The 20411-nt window shown below is 43.8% G+C and overlaps 1 protein-coding gene across 3 annotated transcripts in view; it reads right to left on the bottom strand.

Annotated features, from left to right (window-relative positions):
- Positions 1–7673: 7673 nt before the first annotated feature.
- Positions 7674–20411, bottom strand: part of CARD11 (caspase recruitment domain family member 11) — a 43720-nt gene continuing 30982 nt past the window's right edge. For all 3 annotated transcript variants that reach the window (XM_050317844.1, XM_050317845.1, XM_050317846.1), the window contains exons 13-24: positions 17911–17963; positions 17206–17338; positions 16485–16686; positions 15926–16052; positions 14582–14822; positions 14071–14167; positions 12899–12994; positions 11805–11937; positions 11064–11243; positions 9784–9908; positions 8837–8952; positions 7674–8287 (exon numbers count right to left, since the gene is read on the bottom strand). In XM_050317844.1, the coding sequence (XP_050173801.1) occupies positions 8083–8287; positions 8837–8952; positions 9784–9908; positions 11064–11243; positions 11805–11937; positions 12899–12994; positions 14071–14167; positions 14582–14822; positions 15926–16052; positions 16485–16686; positions 17206–17338; positions 17911–17963 (1708 nt within the window). In that variant the 3' untranslated portion in view covers positions 7674–8082. The remainder of the gene's footprint in view (positions 8288–8836; positions 8953–9783; positions 9909–11063; positions 11244–11804; positions 11938–12898; positions 12995–14070; positions 14168–14581; positions 14823–15925; positions 16053–16484; positions 16687–17205; positions 17339–17910; positions 17964–20411) is intronic.

Here is a 20411-nt window from a genome sequence, read left to right as displayed (position 1 = left end):
AGGACTTCACACACTGGTGGATTCTCATTATCACAAAATCTTCATATGCTGTTTTAGAGCAGAGAAGGTCATGGCTTAGTTGCTGGAAGAACCCACTGTTCTATCACCACAGAAATAGCAAGGGCTAAAGAGAAGAGAAATTCAAATACATATCCCTACTGCACAGTGCAGTTCAATCTTCCCGAGGCATACAAAGTAAATAGTAGTACTAAAATGTGATAGGAAAATCAATTGGAACAAATGAAGCACTGTCTGTGCTGTATTCCAGCTCCTCCGTCCCATTGTTACTGCTTTGATTAATAAACAGCAATCTGATAATGAGCAAATCAGCTCAGCACCAGGATATGGCGAAGGAAATGCTGCAGAGCTGCTACAGGGACAAAGCTGAATCTCCCCAGCACCAGGTTGTGTTTGGAAGGTGCTGGAGATCCAGGAGCCTGGCCAGACACACCACGACCACCACAGGGCTCTGAGGGCCGAGCTCCTTAGGAGAGAAACTCCTGTAAACCGCTGGATTTGATATTTATAAATGTTCACTCAGAACCAGGCATTAATTTTTCACATTCACTTAATAGAAATTTACCCCACTGGCTTTGTCTAGGGTGCAAAAACGAAGGCAACAGCCCAAAATTGGCTCTTAAAGCAGTATTTTAACAGTACAGTGATGCTGGTATAAAGAACTCCAACTAGGTCAGAGTCGATATCCAGCTTAGTTCCTTTTGGTGCATATTTAGACAGAACTGAAGGCTAATGGAATTGTGCCTGTTTATGCCAGGAATAAATCAGTTTGATTATGAAATATTCTTTACTTCTTAGCGTGTTTGTTTTTTTTTTCTTTCCTGAACATTCTGAATGTCCCCATGACCGCAGCTAGAGATGGGCCTTGAGTAGCCCTTCCTGAGCACTGTCCTGCTGTGCCCTGGTGCCTTCCTGAGCACTGTCAGGAGTTACTCCCTGAATACCAGTGTTTGAGCAGGGGGTTGAACTTCAGCAATTGTCAGTGTCTGCTTCTGTTTCCTTGCTGTTTTGCTAATGCCTTGGTAGATGCAATCACTGCAGGCTGTGCCAGAGATCCTTGTTAGTTCCCCACCTCTGTGAGCAAAAATTATCAGATTCACTGACATTTCAGACACAAGGAGCAGCGTACATAATTGATGTGAGACCACTGGCTGCAGTGAATTTAAATCAGAAGTAGGGAGATGTTGTCCAAAGAACTGGATACACCAAGCACTTGTCATCAAGAAATGGTTCCAAGAGCCAACTGCTGACCACCAGGAGGCTTTTCTACCAGCTTGTGAAAAAGAAGTTAATGAGACAGGAAATAAAGAAAGAAGTCTTAGCCCTCAAGCGGAATTTTTCCAGATTGTTGAGGTAAGTTTGTTGGCAGTGCCTTGAAAAGTCAGGATGGCTGCTGTATCTGAGAGAGGGACAGGTGGAGAGGTAGCTAGTGCTGTTCAGATTGCTTTGCAGTAAGGGATGCAAGCTGCATCCCAGGGCTCTTCCACACTCCATCCCAGCTCCACTACTTTGCACTACTTCCCATTTTCCCTGTTGGGAGTAGCCTGGTCCTGGCACTGGTCCCAGTTCTTCATCCCTGGGATGGTAACTCTTCATTCTGCACAGGCTCCTGACAAGCCTGAAGTGGATCTACCCCACATATCCCTCCGTAACCTCTAACCTGCAGGCTGCTCGTACCACCCTGATGGAACTGGGAGATGCAGGTACTTTACTGCCTCATCTTTGCCCAGGCATGATGGGGATCCTCTGAAAGAGCCATCTCTCCATCTTTGTCTTTCTGCATCTGCGCTTCAGAAGAAAATCAATATTGCTGTTTGTTGCTAAATTGTCAGACAGCTTTTGATGCTAATATCTGATGAGGCAGACATGCTGTTGTAGATAGTTACTCTCAAACAGGTTCTCTATCATCTACCATCTGCTTTTAAAGGGTCTGGTTTTTCCCTTTTTTTTCTAGTGACTAATGGTGCATTTAACCTCGGAGAGCCTCTGATCTGAACATCAGACAGTTTCCACAGCAGAGGAACAGAAAAAAAGGAGGTGGAGGAGGGAGGGTAGATGAGCTTCCTGTTGTTTTAACTTGGCTTACTGGTAGGGTTCTCAAATCAAACTAGAGATCTCACCACTTGGGGCAGGTACCACTCTAACCCTTGATGCAGCTGCCAGATGGAATTAAACCTTTATTCAGAGTCTTGAGATAGAGCAGCATAGCCCAAGGGGAGCCAGGTCATGTTGCTGGCCCCTGTGGACAAGTCCCCTCAGCTCTCTGTCCACGTGCTCCATCTGTACCAGGACGTTAACAGCACCTTCTTCATAAAGCAGCATTAGTTCTGCAGGTGAACATTGCAGGCATGGGAGGCCACCTGTTTGCTTTGGCAGCCTCAGAGATGAAAATTTACAAGGAACAGAGGAAAAGTCCTGTGAAAATGGCACAGGTTCTTCAGTGTTTGGGTACAGCATCGATCCTGAGGGACAGAGAGTTTTACAGAGATACCAAGTGTGATTTCTGGGAACACAGCAGAACTCTGCAGTACCTGAAAGATGGGGGAGGAAATGTCATGCCAAGTTTTTCAACCCTGGGTTGGCTGAATTGGGATTTCTGTTCAGGAAAGGGTTGGACAGAATGGTTCCCCCAGTTCCTGCAGGTCCTGTGTGGGCAGGAGTCCAGCACAGCACTGACAGTGTAACTCCTGCTATGCCAATGACTGTACAGCCATCCAAGCTGCCAGTGCTAAAGAGCCCTAGTCACTGTGCTTGAAACAAAAAGCACACTGGATTTGGTCTCCAAAGCCAAAAGGCCCATTGCCTCGATCCTTGGGAGAGCCTCCTTTCCTTCTATAAGTGAGTCTGGAAAAGCAAAAGGTTTTTCTGCAATTTCAATTTACAGCCTTTCCTGAATCTTTTGATGCACTAGACCACTGCATAGGGCAGTGCTCTGATGAAGCATCTTGCAGCTGCACAGCCTGAATCAGCCCTTGTTTTACCCTTTTTGGAGGGCAAACAACTCTGGGAACTGAGCAAGGAGGAGAAATGAAGAAAACAAAGTAACTTATAAGAACTGAAGCACAATCCTGGTTGAAATCACGCACCTCTTTGTGAGGTGCTATTCAATTCTCAGAACTGAATGAGAGCAAGGGAGATGGAAAGTGCACCAAAGGGGAAGACATTTTCACGGTATAAGCTGATTAAGGCAGAATTACTTGGAGTACACAATACAAATAATTGCGAAATCCTAGGATGTTGCTCTTCCAGAAGCCCCAGACTTCTATGTCTTGCTTTTCCAGTCTCCAGGGAACAGCATAATAATAAATGCTGTTTAGACAGCTCAGCCTGTGTGCCCATGCAGTGCTGAGACCCTCATGGCAGCTCCGGGGCTCAGCCCAAGCAGTGCCTCTGACTCCATCCTTGCTGCTGAGTTTTCCAACCCTAGGCCAAGAAAATAGCTTGGCATGAAAGAAAACAGAAACCTCTAACAGGTTTATAGGCATTTTTCCAGCTCTGGCATCTATCTCCACTTAAAGTTTGTAGGCTCAAGTCTGCTTTGTGTGTGTTCCTACCCCCTTGCAAATTGTGCTGCCAGAGCTGTCTGAGCTGCAGCAGGACCGATTGACAGCTTTGCCTCCAGCCAGATTTCTGATTCAAAGGAATATCCAATTCTGTGTAATAAAGTTTGCATGAAATTTTTACCTGCAACAATTCCCCAATGTGCTGAACTGCGTGATACCGACTTATATAATACATCATTTTTGCAGCAGAGTTAAACAAAACGCAAAGCCAAACTCAGTTGGATTTTCCTCTCGTGATCACAGACATTATACCACATCTGAGAGCTATAAGCCATTACCTCCATCATTTTGTAGTATGTAAACATCAAATACAACAAGTGTTCCAATCAAGCGTTTAAATGCAGTCCTTTTAAAAATATTTCAACTACAAAAATTAAAAATTTTAAAAAAAAAACGCTTTCAGGTAAAAGATTGCAAGTATGTGAAATATTGAAAAGGACTGGCTCAGTATTATTGAAATCCTTTAGATTTTTAGAAAATGAAATGTTAGAATGGGGACATTTCCATAGACAATTGATTTAGATGAAAACATGTTTTCTAACAGAACAATATTCCACTGAAAAAATTTCCAATTGCATTTTCTAGTGGGCAATTTTTCAATGACATTTTCAAAAGAGCAATCTACATCTGAAAAATTTTCCAACAAGCTCTTGTGAGCTCTTAAAGGCAAGAAGAAGTAGTTTTCAAATAATCCATTTTGAAAGGCAGTTATTATTCTACATTTTACGCCTTTTACAGCAAAAGCAGCAGACCAAGCACAGGGCAATTTCCGGACTTTCTGTTACCTCCTTTCTAACTTAAAATTCAAACTACTGAGAAATGTTCCCAGACTTTAATTAAGAACCAGGAGTAATTTTGAAATGGGTTGTGCTGTAAATGTTGCTTACCTTGGGTAGGGATATACCCCTGGGATCCTGACACGGGTCTGTCAGAGCTGGGCCTGAGCTCTGCTATCCAAGCATGGCCTCCAGTTCAAACCCAGGTGTGCAGCTTGATTTTCTTCTTTATTAGACTGATTTAGATAATAATCTGAGCTTTGGTGGCACCTGCAAGTCCAGTTATTGGTCCCAAATCTCACAGCAAGTGCTGTCTAACAATACAAAACCGCCCAACACAAAACTTGTCCCATCCTTACCCTTCGATGTTTGTTTTCTTAATTATCGCTTCCAGTTTTTCAGCCACACAATCCCTCCTGAAGCTGGCTATGCCTGGCTGGGCATTTGTGCATTTGAGCCCAGGTTTGTGTATATGGGATGTGCATGTGAGGAGGGAAGTGGCTGGTGGCTTCAAGTGACACCTCACAAGTATGATTTAGCAGAATGGAAAATACCACAACGATCTACAGCCCAAGTTCCAAGTCTGCACTTTCAAATCTGCCAGTGCAGGACTTGGAATCCACACTGATTCCAGTCCTCTGACATTTAGGGGAAATCATGGCCTCTTTTCAAGATTTGAATATATTTCAGAAGATGCAGAGGTTGATTTCCTCCAATTCAGAGGGATAGCACTTAGATCTAGACCACAACCACCTCCCAGCCAGCGTAAATGACAGTGGCCTCTTTCACTTTGTGGCTGTTCTGCAGCTCAACTCGAGGTACAGATCTGCTCTTTGAGTTCACACGCAGAAGTCAAGAGGGAATAGAGTTTTCAGTCCCTCTCCACTGTCACAGAGAGATGAGGGTTGTGCAGGCTACAGCACACAGCTGTGTCATGAACTTCACCTGACAGGTACTGGTTGTTTTGCACCACGTGAGTTGACAACCACAATGCCTTACAGCACCTGCAGAGCTGGGAATTTACAGATGTACTTGGATACAGAGAAGAAAAGACTGTTCCACGTATTCATTCCTCTCTTGTTTCACAGAAATAATTAGATCTCTTGTTCTCTGCCACAATCTCTAGTTCCACTTTTCCCATAAGGTGGTTTAGCTGTCCTAAATTACAGATCAAAAAGCTAAATGCTAAAGGCCAGGCTAATTCTCTTGTTTCTTTCTGTAGTCTATGAAAACCCCAGACAGTTCAGAGGGCAATTCATCTCACCCTTAGATAGCCACCTCCAGTAAGTCAGACAAACAACTCTTTGGAGGTGTATCTCTGTTTAGTGCAGAAGGAACCTCCTCCAGAGTTTGACATGTGCCTTTCCTGTGCCGAAAGTGAAGTGGGATAAATCACATCCACAGCTGTTGTCCGTGTACAGAGGGCTCAGACATAAAGCTGCGGTGAGATCAGATCACTGCAGAAACAACCATGGCAGCCTGAGATGCTCCATCCCCTCTGCCCCACCAGCCATCTGTTCCAGCCATTCCAGGAGATGGTACTGATCCCTGTGGCACAGCCAGTGGGACACGGACATCCTCCGCGTTCTGTCCGGTGAGCAGTCAGCTGGTTGCTCCTGGAGGCATCTGACGCTGACCTGGCTGAACTTCTTGCTGAAGCAGCTGAGAAATGTTCCTACAGTCCCTCCCAGCACTCAGCTGTGGACTCAAAAGCTTTCACAAGAGGGGCAGGAACAAACCACAGGCAGCTGTTCCGCAAGGTTGCATTATCAGGACATTAGGAATGAATGCAAAACGCTCCTGGAAGGCTTAGTTCTTCCAACTGATACTTTCTTATTTCTGCTTGAGCTACAGAGGATCTCTGAAGAATCATCCAATTTGTTCTATATATACCCCAACTGGTTGTTGTTCTTTGCCCTGGAGGGAGCTGCAAATCGTGTGTGCAGCCTGTGCGTTCTGCGAGGAGATTGCACACAGAAGTAGCCCCCTGCTTGCACAGTCCAAGCAGATGGCACTGGGCAGGTAAAAAGCTATTCTCCAAGAAGTGGCAGCTATGAACAGCCTTTCAAACATTAATAACTTGAGAAACGCAGTCGCAGAAATTAGATGCAAAGTGACATAAATTACTTCTAGAAGGTTCCATTAGTTAAAAAATGATGTGCGTAAAAGAGAGGAGCAGAAAAGCACAATCCCACAAGCCAACAAGAACTGATCCAGTCTACCTGAGAGACACCCACAGCACCAGGAGCTCATTGCAAAGACAAGGGAGCAGCTAATCTAGCGAGGGCAGCCAGGCCAGATGTTTTGTTTGGATTCTGATCATATTTTCTTGCCAGCTGGTGCACACCAGCCTGCAGACCCAAGATGGGGGAGTTGGGATGAACACAGAAGCAGAGGTAAATTTGTAATTGAATAAATGCATCCTAAAAGGGAGGGATATGGCAAGGAGCAAAGGATCCGAGGACAATTCATCTGTAGGTCAATTTTTATTGCATTTCAGATCAGCAATTGCGCAGGTCGTTATCATCGGGTCAGTTTTATTGAACCAATTTGGCAATCTCAACACAGTATCTGATGTATAGAGGAAAGATGTTAAAAGACTGACGAGATTTAGGAGTCTGAGCCCCACTCCTGACCAGCAGAACTTAAACTCTCCCAGGACTTAAGTGCTTTTGAAAATGGGACGTGGTCTCCTTAGTCACGTGAAAGAATTCTCCTCCTTGGCCCCAGCCCAGGGTGGTGCTCATGGGTCTCCTCGCTGTCAATCACCTCACAGAGGTCAAGGACTCAGGGGTTCACAGCAATTACTGGCTTATGAAATTCTCCTTTTCTTCCTCTCAGAACAGTCCCCTCCTGTTGAGAGCAGGCATGTTGGCAGGCAATGATGTAGAGAAATATTTCAGTGGAGAAACAGAGAAACCTGTCGTCTGGAGGAAGCACCATGGTATTTTCCACAAATTAAAAAAAAAAAAAAAGTTAAAAATTGAGAGATGCACAAATGAACATGATGCAGAGGCAGGGATAAACTAAACGAAATATTGGCAGATCTGGAAAGATCTGATGTGCCACTGGGACAATGGAATCTATTTTCCTATAAGTGCCAGGACTACAAAGGAAACCTTCAAGACTGTTAAATAAAACTGGAGCTTTCATTTTAATTAATGCCAGGAAGAATAGCTATTTTCTTCTCTTCTGATTAAAATGGTTATGGAAAAACAAGGCTATAGAGCTGCTCCAGCCATCAGTGGTTCTGATGCTGCTGCTACCAACCAACCTTCATCTTCCTCAACTGGGTATGATCAGAATCTCACCTCAGTTCCACATCCTGTAGCCCAATCCCCACGCTTTATTCCTCTCAGATTCCACTTACTTGGTCTCATCAGATGTTTTCATTGAGCCAAATGAGATCCATATTTTTTTAACGTAATAAATTACCCCCAACTCCCTCTCAGTATCTTTGTTCTCATGGGTTAAACATCTGCTGTCCCTTAGGAGGTGCTGGTGGATCAGGAGTTGTGGCGGTGGCTGTGGCCTGACCCACAGCCTGGATCCCAGCACCCAGGCTCTTCAACACAGCTCCAGTTCCATTCCATACATGCATCCTCAGCCAGCAAGGGTGAAACAGGAGTGAGCTCTGGGCACCTAACAGAGAATTCTGGGAACCCCCGCTCCACCTGGGCGTGTCCTTTGGTCGCCAAGGAGTTCCATTTCACCCACTGTTTTTTTCACAGCTGATCTTCATCCACCCAGATGGTTTTCCGCTGCTCCTCTATGATCCTGTCTTTTACTGTTCGGATGAGATCCTCAATGCTGCTCCAAGCATCTGCCTCCACAGAGGCATAAAGGCAGGGCAGCGCCTCCAGCTCTTTCTCCTTCAGACGGCACATACGTAAAAACTCATCCTCAGCCTCCGGCTTTGGCAGTAGTTTCCTGTATCAAATGAGCAGACCAAAAATAAACGTCTTACAGTTTGAGTTAATCCCGTAGTCCCAGCTGTCCCATCAAGAATTTACTGTCTACTAACTATATACAAGCAATAAAAGCAGTGGAGAACACAGCTACTCCAGGCCTACCCTCCCCTTACCTCCATGCTACCCCAAGGAAACATTTTTGCTATGGGGAAACAATTTAAGAGGATTGAGTGGAGGAGAGTGCAAGTGTTTACGACCTTCCCTCTTCCAGCCAGCATTACCTTAAGAAATGCTGTGGGAGGGCTGAGCACAGAGAAAAACACATATTCTTCGGTCTCATCCTCCCACAATGCTCATTGCTGCCAGTGACAGTGAAAGAGTGCTAGATTTGGGGAATTCCTGCTTCCTCTGGTTGTAAGATTTCAGGGAGGAGTCACGGGAGGAAACAGTGCACATACATTAGGAGAGATGAGGTCCTTTATTTCTCTCAGTGAGAACATTATTGGACTCAAGAGTTATTCACTGAATAAGACGGAACATCAAATATGCAAAAGGTTTGATATGTTACCTGAATCTCTTGATGTTTTTCTCTGAGACTCTGATAAAGAGAACAATAGGATATATCTTGGCTTTGATTAAATCCTTTGTGCAGCTTATTCCAGCCTCCAGGAGACAATGCTTGTTCTAAAAACAAAGTCATAACATTGTCACAAAGGAACATTCACTGCTCTGGAATCTCATGATAAAGGTATCCATCCCTTAAGGGGTCAGCTGGAAAGCTCTCTATTTACCATTGTACTGATTTAAAACCTTTTAATCAAATATACATTTAAAGTCCAGCTCCTCCTACTAGTTTAAACCAGTCAGACAAATAACAGCTGAGCTTAACAGCTTTTTAAAAAAGGTTTAAATAGAAATGATTTGCTCCAAAGATGAAAAGTATGATAAAATACCAGTTTTACATATAGACACAAACACACAGACTTGCTCTTTGTTCAGAAAGAACATCTACTGCAACTACTTATGAGAGAAAAAGCATCCCTTTAATTCTCCTTTTTTTCCATGCTGTGCATCAAATCTACTCTATTTGACATCAGATCTCTGTCTTTGGCATTGTTATCTTTGTTCTGAACACCCCTGTCTCTGGGTTTCAGGCTTTCCTTTCCTTTGTCTAGGTCCTTGTATCTCTTACTCTCTCATGTATTCATATGTGCTTATGATATGAAAAGGAAATGAATAAGGGATGGAGCATAGAAAATGAAAGGATATTTTGCTGCATCAATGTGGGTCATCACAAGGAATGAGGGAGAATATAAAAGGATATGGCTGAGGATGGAAAAGGAAAGGAGAAGCGAGAGCACAAATAAAAGCCATTGGGGGGAATAAATACAAATCTGAGGTTGAAGACGGGCAAGAGAGAGAACATGCAGCTGTAAATTGGTCAGTCTCTTATTCAAAGCGTTGCAGAGAGGTTCACAGTCAGCCCAGTGAAGGGACACTGAGGACTCTGCACACCTTGGCAGTGACAGCCTCGATATTGGCAGGTACAATACATTCGTACGTGTTCAGATTCTTTTCTCTGCTGAAGATGACAGTCTCTGTCCTTTGCTTCCTTAAGAACTCTTCCTTTGTTACAATGTCTAGAAAGAGATGTGGATGGGGACAAAATCAAGTTTACAACAGCAGAACACGTAGAAAACTATCCAATAATACTTCACCCGGGATGCAAGGATGGTTCAGGGAAGGAAGACGAGCAATGAATTGTCTTAACAGCTGCCTCATTTCTTCCATTGAATTCAATTAAAGCCTAATCTGATCACAGCTGAGCATCTCAGCTATATCCTGCACCAATGAGTCCTTGGGCAATTACTACAGCACTATGAAGGCATTAAATTAAAACAGTAAATACAATTCCAGCACCTAATGTTATATAGTAACAGTTCAGGGATGGAGGATGCTGAGAAGCGCTAAAAAAAGAAGGTCTCTTCAGCACAGCATCCTAAAGCAAGGGTTTAGTGTTCCAACATTTGTGTTTAAAGTTTCAAAAAAATTTGGCTTAGGTTGCAATGTGTGGTACCGGCCCCCTTGTGAATTGCAGCTCTACATCAAAGCTTTTGTTTTATGTTACAAGACAGGGGATATTTATTATAATACTTAACTTCTCAGTTTCTGTGTCTGGATGACTGTAAGGCTGCATTCTGTGCGGTGGGTATTCAATATTAGTGTAAAAATGAAACGTCAGCTCTGTTTAATGCTGTGTTGTGTACAATCCTGCCCTCCAGCCATCACGGTACTGCTATTGCTTTAATAGTAAATACTTAGCATGGAAGAAAATCAGTCTTTCGAGTAGATCAAATGCACAATCTTCACAGCTTGGATGAGACAGAAACCTAAAGTCGCTCTAGGGAAGATATTCCTCATAATAGCAAATACTAGAAACAAATTAATCAAAATTTCACATTGCCTAGATATGCAGTATGCAAACAGTATGCAAACAGAAAGAGCACTCACAGCATTTCAGTCTCTGAGGGGCAGCCTAGCAACCACACAGCATACACATGGATAATATTTATAGACACAGAATCTCATAACCATGTGCACTGGCTGTCTCAGAAACATTCAAATATCTCAGATAGTCTCAAAAAAGCAGGATTTACAGCTACACATCACTCTGATGTGACTTGAAGTACCTCAAGCAACTCTCCCATGTTCATGGCCCTACGTGTCTGAGCATATAGATGTTCATATTTCCAGCACTGAGGGGTGGAAGTCGTGGCCCTCTTTTATCCCATTACCTGGCTTGCAGATGTTGAATTCCAGGGCACCTCCAGAGTTGAGAAGCTTCTGTACCAAGGGCTTGGCGAGCATGGTGGGGGTGAAAAGCACGGGGCGCCTGCGCTCACAGTGGATGGGCCTCACCAGGCTATAGGGGATCAGACTGAGCTTCTTATTGATTTCACTTTCAGAATCCAGATCTGAGCAAAGAACAAGAGACATTCATCCTCTGGTTTCCTCTCCATCAATATTTGGAGAAAAAGAAGGAGAAACACGTGAACCAGAAATAACATGGTCAGTCATGCTGGTCCTCTTTTCCTTTTTGCCAGGGTTGTCTTTAGTGTGGATGCAGCAGCATGATGGCCAACCTAATGCTAAGTAATTCAAGTGCCTTTCGCTTTCAGGAGATTATTCCGTAATCTCTTCAGCACGACACTTGTTTGGGGACTCTTTCTGCTTCTTAGCTCGACTCTCTTTGAGTTCAATGTTTTTGAACAAAAAGCAAGAAAGCACCCAGGAAGAACTTCCAGCCAAACAGAAAGTTTCAGTGTCCTAAACTTGCTCATGAGGGCTTAGTGCCCCAAGCACTTTTAGCAGAATCAGTTTGGGTCTCAATTGCTGTTGAATTTTTGCAGATGGGACCACAAATGCCAGTGACAGGCAGGGCCTGGGACACTTTTCTCAGCCATGCTGTTATGTTGGATGTTTATGTAGGCCCTTGTATCAGTGCCACGTGTGGAAAAGCTGTTTTATATCCATACCTTCTAGTTTCTCAGGCAACTGCCTCTTTGCTTCCGAGGAGGTGCGTGCCAGACCGGAGGGCCAGCCGGTGACGATGCGGACGCGCTCGTTGCTGTTCATGCGCTTGTATTTGTTTTCAGACCTACTGACAAACTGAAAAGGTGAACAAAAAAAAAAAAAAAAAAGGGATTTGACTCTCATTTCTTGCGTTATTTATTCCCCCATGTATTCATCAGCCAGCACGTGTTACCTACGAGGTCTGAATTACCAGTGTCTATCAAAGACAGGACTCCGTGGATCTGCTGACTGAATTGTAAGACTCTTTAAATATCACAGATCTGATTCAGAGCCTTTGCTAATCCCCTTTGGGATTTCTTGTTTTGTTCTCTGCTCTTAGGAGGCACGGTTTCCCTTCACAGAGCTCCCTGCCATCACCAGTACAAGCACTGCTGTGCCCTCAGCAGAGTAACATACCCAGAGCATGTGCTCAAATGTATCACATGTTATACCCAAACTGCCTCTTCTTTGCTCTACCAGAGGGACTTAAAATCTCCCAAATGGCATCTTCTTACAGTCATTTTACACATGAGAAACAGGTTTCATGCTTTCCTTCCTCGCCCACCCTGCTATTCCTCTATCCAAATATTAATTCCTCCTCCTGTGTATTTGCTAACCTTCACAACCACCTTCCTTCACAAGACTTTATCTTTCACCCACACAGCCTCTGTCACGCTCAGAGTCACTGACCCACAAATAAAGGACTATTTTCTGATGGAGCCTTATCTCACAGACTTGGAGATTTGGTCTAGCCCAATGGATTTGTCCTTATGGTTCAAGCAAAACACATTTCAGCCTCTGATGGCAGACGTGTGGGATTCCTCAAGGTACATCGTAATGGCAGGCATGCTCTTAAAAATGAACACCCCACATCACCAGAGAAAACACAACCCATCCTTCTCTTTCATGTATTAAATCTCTTTTTGATAGGAATAAATTCCTAGATACAACCTCTGTACCTGAGCTGGGATTTCTGGGGGAATTAGGATAGCCTGAGAATATCTGCTGTTCAGATCCACTATTTCAGACACTGCATTGAGGATTTGAACTTTATTACCTGTAAAATCTGGCCCAAAAGAAAGCTGGCTCTGGACAGGCGAGGGCTGGTTTTTGGGTCATTGGGCTGGGCAGGCTCCTCTGGCTGCAATGTATTCTATCAAAAAATAACACAGGAATTTTTCTTCCCCACCCTCTTTTTCTGTGTGTTTGTTTGTTTGGTTTTTAATCAAAACAATTGAGAAACAAAACAAGCAAAAGCAGATACTTCATATTTCAAATTAAAGGGCTAGTGATTGATATCTATCCCAGATACAATGTTCTAAAGAACTGCAGACATAGCACGGTCCGAGCTGAGAAACCCTGCTCATTCACTGCTCTTCCACATCCCCTTTTTCACAGGAGACTGCTCTCCACACCTTAAGAAAGAAGTAATTTCTGCACCAAGAAAGAGCATGCAAAGCTCTTGCTTTCACCAGCACCTCTGCCAGTGACCTCTGTCCCTTTGGTCAGTGGGGACACGAGTAGAGAAGGAATGTGTGACACTTCACCTTGACTGAAATCAAGTACAAGCACTGTCTACCTGCCTTTGCAAATGTTAGAAGCACATGTGTCTCCCAGACTCTAAAAATAACTTATGGTAACTAATACACCCGAAAGGTAGTTTTGATTATGCAAAGACGGAATTTTTTGGGTCTAAAGAAAGAAAAATCAAATTACTTTCACTGGTGGAAAAGGAGAAACTAGAAGGGCTATCATGTGTGAAGACTTGATAATCCCAATTCTCTCCATAGCATGTAAGTTGGAAGAGACAAGTCTTTCTAAATGTGGGAAAACAGGCTCTGTGGGTTAGAGGTTTGTTCACAATAGGAGAGACATAATTCTGATTATTAACTCCAAGGACACATCTTCTTCCTCATGTGCAAATGAAGGTGCATTAGAGGTTTACAGGCTGAGAAGGACAGAAAGGATTAACTAAAACACAGAACAGAGACTTGACTTTCAAAGTGTGCTCCCTCAGAGCTGGAAGGGTTAATTGTAAGTCAGATCTATGTTCACTGAGAGGGACAATATAATTTAAAGTCAACATAAGGTGCCCATTTCTTGGCACAACCAAAACCTACACAGAGTGTAAGCAGGACTTTCTGTAAACTGATGATGAAAAGAGAAAAATGAAAAACAAGTATCAGAGAAGTATCAGGTGTTCAGAAGACCTTGTTTGTACACACTTACCCGGAGTGCCCGAAGGGTGTTGTAGGAGTTTTCTGTCTCATCTTTGCTTCCTCTTTGCATCAACCGCTGCAGCTTCACCAAAAGGAGTTGCTGGGCTCTGAAAGAAAGAATGGAATCACATTGATCAAGACATTTTTGAAACCACTCACAAGAAAGCTGGATTGTAGTGGCTTTGTGCCTACAGAAAGGATTGAATAGAAATAGCAGTGAGGACTGACTGAACCATGCAGTATATGCAGGAACAAAATAATGAGCAGGACTGCAGTGCAGTTAAGGATTAAAGAATCTCCATGGCATATTTTCATATGATACTTTTTTGAGTAAGCCACATTATTCTTTCAAGTAACATCTGGAGTGTCTTTTCTACAGCTTTATAGTTTGTATTACAGTTTAACATCACCAGCTCTTATGTCAAAAATTAAGACATATACCTCTTTCCTTACAGCAGTTATTCATGTCCCTGTTCACAGAGCCACTGCTCTCAGTCATAGTCACTCAGCATCACACTCACCTGCTGTAGCTGGGGATGGTCCCCATTTCCAGGTCCCTGTCCGTGAACGGATCCACCCTGGCACAGAGCCACTCACACCTGCCCTGGTACATGGTGTCCAGGATGTGAACGATCTCGTCACACCGCACGGACAGCGAGCAGCAGTCCAGCTGGCTGGAGATGTTCAGGTTCAGGCGGATGTGGAACGAGTCCCCCGATGTGATCAGCCCTTCCTCCAGCTCTGACAGCAGCTTCCTGTACCCTGCAGCAGTGAGGGAAGGGGTGAGGCAGGATCTCACACCTCGGTGTTGCTGCATTCCCAGGAATCCTCTCCAAGAAGCCACAGCACAAACTTCTGCAGCTCCTCCGAGAGAGGGTTTGTTCTTACAGAGTGCTGGTTACACTGGTTGCAGCGAGGTCATGGGCCTGCCCCTTAGAGACACCAGTGGGGCTCAGGGACAGCCCACGCTGCTGGTGTCAGACCTGTGAGAATATTCTCATTATAATGCTACTTATAGGGAACTCCATTTTCAGTACTCCACCCATGACCTGTGAAACACAACTCTGCAAAGACACAGACACAGCTCCATCCTCTAAGTACCATGTGAGTGCTGCCACCAATTTAATGACAAGCTGTTCTCCTTATTATTAGCTCTAATTGGCACTCCCAGAATCTATAACATTCTTTATCTGCAGTTAAGTGGCGCTCAAAAAAAAATTGCAATAGTCTTTCCTACCTCTGAAAACATCAAAGAAAATCAAAGATATTGCTTTGTGCGTGATCTATGCAGCTGAAATTCTCTAGCCAGCACAAAAAAAACCCAACCCAAAACAAAAGCCAATTTATACATACAAGTAAAAAGTGGATTTTGGAATGTAATTTTTGATCCATAACCTGAAATTATCATTATAGGCCATGAACACTAAAATCAAATTCTGTTCGCCAAACATGAACTCCAGCTGTTAAAGATAAGATAAAGGCACAATGGTAATAAACAGGGCAACTCCATCAGGTAAATGCTAAATCGACCAGCTGGATAAAGATCACTCAGCTCACCACACTGTATTGCAGAAAACTGCACATAAAAATAAGCTTGAATGTGTTTTGTGAGTCATGTCGTTACTGGCCCACCACGTAAATTCTTCAGAATCCTGTAGTGACAAGCATATGGGCTTTTTTTCGTTCTCAGTCACAGGGCTAAAAGCTGGAGCAGTTCCAAAGAGGAGCTGTAATTAACACCACCGGTATTAATTACACCAGATTTATCCCAATACAAAGGATGCTCTGGTTTTGTCACTCTCTTCCAGACAGGTTGCTGTAACAGACCTGGGACTGTTTGAGATAAGAAATACTTCTGGTCTTACCTTCATGATTTGATTTATACTGGAGTGTTACTGGACCACTGCACCTCTGAATTGTCCAGTGAACTTCTTCCTTTGTGCAAGTATCCAAGGGAACACTCTGATTTTCCCCTTTAATGCAGCCCTCCAACTAGATATGAAAGAAATATTACTTTCCAATGCAGGTTCAATCTCTAAGTCAATTATACAATTTTTTTTTTAAGTGCCATAATATTTCTCTCATTAAATAATGCAGACACTTTGCTATCAGGATGTAGATTATGTTGTGATTATTTAATTTCTTTTTTCTCGTATTAGGAATGCCAGCAGTCAACAGAGCTGCAGCACTTTGGCAATTTCAGGCTTCCCACAAGTAAGTAGTACAGGAATATAAATTGTGGGTTGGGGTTTTTTTCCCCTTGGAGGCATTTTAAGAGGAAAATGTTTTGGAGGTATTGGCAACAGAGAGAAAAACTGGTAAAGGGAAACTTAGCAAGAGCACTGCTGAACTTATGTGAGACCAGGGACAGCATATGTAGGTGGCCAGGCATCCAGTACTGTTTGTTGATTATTTCCAGCTCACCAGGAGGATTTGGTGGCCCTCCCGAAGCCCAGCTTTCTCTGCAGGTGATCCTGTCTTGACAGAGCTGATGAAGCTGCCTCTGTCGTTGCCCCCCACCAGGGTGATCTCGGAGTTGAGGCTGTCCCCGTTCAGCGTCACGCGCTGGATGGCGTGGCACGAGTTCCTGAGGCGGCCCACGGAGGTGACAGAGGGACGAAAGGGCCTGTGGTCACGAGAGGAGGCGACAGTTACCTCAGTCTGAGTTAAATGCATGACAAATGAGAGACACGTAAATAAATAAAAAAGTATTATCAAGCACTAAGGTCTAAGGACTCTGGAAGAAGTCCTTCTTGATGCTGCACAGGTTCTGGAGAAGAGCGTCTGGACAGCTTCAAGTGCTCTGGCATGACTGGGTAACTCAGGGTATGACAGTGCTGCAATCAGCAACCTCTTGCAACAAGACAGCAAGGTCACAAGGATTAATTCAAGCCTTTGGAAAATTTTGTCTGCCTCAAAGTTTTTGAAATTTTAGGATGACTTTTGTGGGTTTAGAGGACATGAGAGGGCTCCAAGATAAGATGTTATACTGCCACCATAAAGAAATAAAGACTTAGCACAGTATCATATTTGTGTCAAATAATAACTTGTGACATCACTCCTGCCATATCTTCAGCAACTAACAGATAACTAGAGGACCTCCACCATAGCAGACTGTCCCCTCAGTTTCTGTCATCTCAAATACCTTTCCAGAGAGAACTTCCTAAACAGGGAGTTGACATGCTCAAGGTCATAGGCATCCAGGCCTTCTGACTGATGAGAAGAAGAGGAAGAGTGCACTGAAGGAGCTCCGTGTGACTGCCTGTCATGACTGTCATCTGGAAAGAGAAACAAGAATGAAAACGAGTCCTGGATAGAGTGACAAAAATGGAAAAGGGGAAAGTGAATGTTTGATTGGTCCCAGCCAAAGCTGAAGGAGGAAATTCCTGATGCAGAGGTATTATTCATGTCTACAGGACACGGCACAAGGAATGCCAGCCTTGCTTATTGGACCTTCCTGATCACTGTCACACAACAGCAAGTGAGAAGGGAGAGTGTCTGGAGACTGTCTACTCTAAATCCCTGTTCAATGCAGGGTCAGCTCAAGGAGACTGCTCAGGACTTTGAATATCTCCAAGGATGGAGACTGGCCAACATCTCTGGACAACCCTGTTCCAGAGTCTGAGCAGCCTCACAGTAAAAAAACCAACCCTGTTCCCACTCAGTTCTTCAGGAATAACTGCTTTGTCATTCTCACCACTAGCTGACCCTTTGTTTTCTTGATTTATTCTCAGACTGTGTGTCCCATTATTTAGAGCAGGAGCTGGTTATTTGCCAGTCTCTGATTAGCTGGGGAGCTAATCACACAGATCTCATAGTTCAACTGTACACGTGATATCCTCTTGCTTACCATCCAGCTCCAAAGCATCACATCCAAAGCTGTCATTGTCCTCTTCAACCAGGCTGGAATTAAAAACAAAGCATGAGATAATGGGGGAGAGAGAGAGACAGAGAGAGAGAGAAAGCTGTTCACTTGCCAGCTTTCAGCAGATTTCCTTCAGCAGATTCCATTAAGTGCTGAAAGAGGAACTTCTTCTGTGAAAAAGGAAGATGTTGGAGGTGTTGCATCAGGCAATGGCACAGCTGCAAGAAATGAAGCAAGTAAAGTGGGTCCAGGGAAAATGTAGGAAAATGGCAGGAAGACAATATGTGTCAGCCAACATGGGAAGCATCTGAAGCAGCAAGAAGGTTCAGAGGGAAGAACTGCTAACAGCAGTAGGGGAATGAAGACCTTGCTGAAGCCAAAGGGAAGCTGCTGACTGATGGTCTCATGTGTGTGACTCACACCACATCTGAGATAAATGACTGCATAATGCCTGCTGTACATACCCTGCACCACGGGCTTTTTCCAAGGTGTATCAAAAACATCAGAAGCTCACTGAGGGACAGACTGAATGCAAGGGAAGTGACTGAGGTGCAGCAGTAAAGGAATAATTCACCTGCTTGATTTAAAACCCTTGATGTGTTTTATATCGGTTTAGTGGCACCCCACAGGGTTACTCAGGTACCTACAGCACAGAATGAAGGTGTACCAGGCCTTGGCACAGAAACTGCCACAGCTCTGCTCCCAGCCCAGCTCCCACTGACACAGCCCTTCCTGTGACAGGAGACTACATTGGTTGGCCTTAAAAACAAACAGTTAAAATTCACCAAAATTTTGCTCTTCCAGCAATATCGGGGCTGTCCAGCCAGGTGAGTGATCTGCCTGCTTCCCTGGAAGGACTTCATTAAAGCATGTCCTTTGGTTGCAAAGCTGTTTAAACAACAGCTTGTTGTTTTTCCCATTCAGAATGATTTGTAGGTCTCCTGTGAAGCTGATATTCCTCATATTTGGCTTCAGATGAAGGGTGAATTTTTTGCAGCCAGGTTGCACAGAGTCAGCTATTTTTATACCATGCATAAGCAGAGAAATAATATACTTTTTCCTACATTAAATAATGATCTCACTTTTTTTTCCCCACACACAAATTAAGATCAGATGAACTCTGAAACCTGCACCTTGGCATGCTAATAGCAAGTATTCTGTATTATGTTGACAAATAAGTTAAAAAAAAATTACCAGGCTAATTATAAAGTTATAAACTACAGTGAACTTTTGGGCACGTTCTTGAGATACTTGACTTTGGTGATTATCAGCTCAACAAAGATCACATTCAGACCTTGCTCCAGGGTACCTTTTCCTTCCACATGTCAGTGAGAAAGAGTATCTGAGAGAAAATTCCAAATTTCAGTATAACTAAGTCTTCCAATGCCTTAACTTATGGAACAGAATATAGTCAGAGCTACAGTGAAATAAGTCCAAAGGATGAATAATCTCCATGTAATCTGTACTGCATTCTGTAATATACTGCAAATATTGAACCGTTCAGGCATGCCAAAGGCTTCTCAAGCGCCTGAAACATGAACCATTCAAATCATTAATTAAACAACCTTTTTTTCTTCATCTTGAATTAATACAGCACACTTAAAAAAAGGGACTTGGAGGACAATATAGGAGAAGCTAAGGGAGACTAGAATAAACACTGCCGAAATCCTCAGCAGCCTAGAAAATTATAAGGGAGAACCAGCTAAGGATGCCCTCAATGGGAAGCTGTCTTGCAAAGCTCTACAGAGAGAGAGAGGCAGAAGTGTTTGTCTGCCCAAAATCAGTTTTGAAAAACTTAAAAATCTGAATAAATTCCTAACAAAGATTAGATATTTAAAACAGATGTAATAAAGACTAAAACCCTCCACATATATTGTTTTCTTTTGGGACCTTTAGGGACTGTATTTGTATCTTCTGATCCTTCTGATACAAACACTGATGCCATTGACACCAACACAGTATGGCATTGCCATAAACTTTTCAGAACAGGGGTCAGTGCCATTTAGGGAACTGTGAGGCAGGAGAGATCTCTCTCCTTCCTGCCACCGACTTTCCACTCACCAGCTGATCTGATTTCTATGCCAGGGGAAGTCCACAGGGCTGTGACCCCACAGAAGTGGACGCTGCAGCAGAAGGTGAAGCCGAGGGCGATGCCTCTCTCTCCCCTCATTGCTATGCTGAGATACAGAGCCCTGAGCCTGATGAAAACCATCTCCCTCCTCCAGTTCTCCCCCTTGTTCTTCACAGACTTTCAAGCAGCTCTGCTCTATTTTGGCAGCTTTACAGAGCAGAAGGAGGGGCTTTGAGAGAAGGGGAAAGGACAGGGACAGACACAGGCAGCAAAAACTGAAGCTGTTTCAATGTATGAAGGCAGAGCACTTCCTCCAACAGCACTGGTGCCATTTCAGTACTATTTCTATTTATGTACATTAAGAAGTCACTGTTGCAGGGGCATCACCATCGTTCATCCCAGCTGCACTACCGGA

This window comes from Myiozetetes cayanensis, unplaced genomic scaffold (assembly GCF_022539395.1).
Source record: "Myiozetetes cayanensis isolate MyiCay16 unplaced genomic scaffold, myiCay2020 scf20-37, whole genome shotgun sequence".
Lineage (NCBI taxonomy): Eukaryota > Metazoa > Chordata > Aves > Passeriformes > Tyrannidae > Myiozetetes > Myiozetetes cayanensis.
Note: the sequence above shows the minus strand (reverse complement) of the source record. Positions and strands in the feature narration are given on the sequence as shown.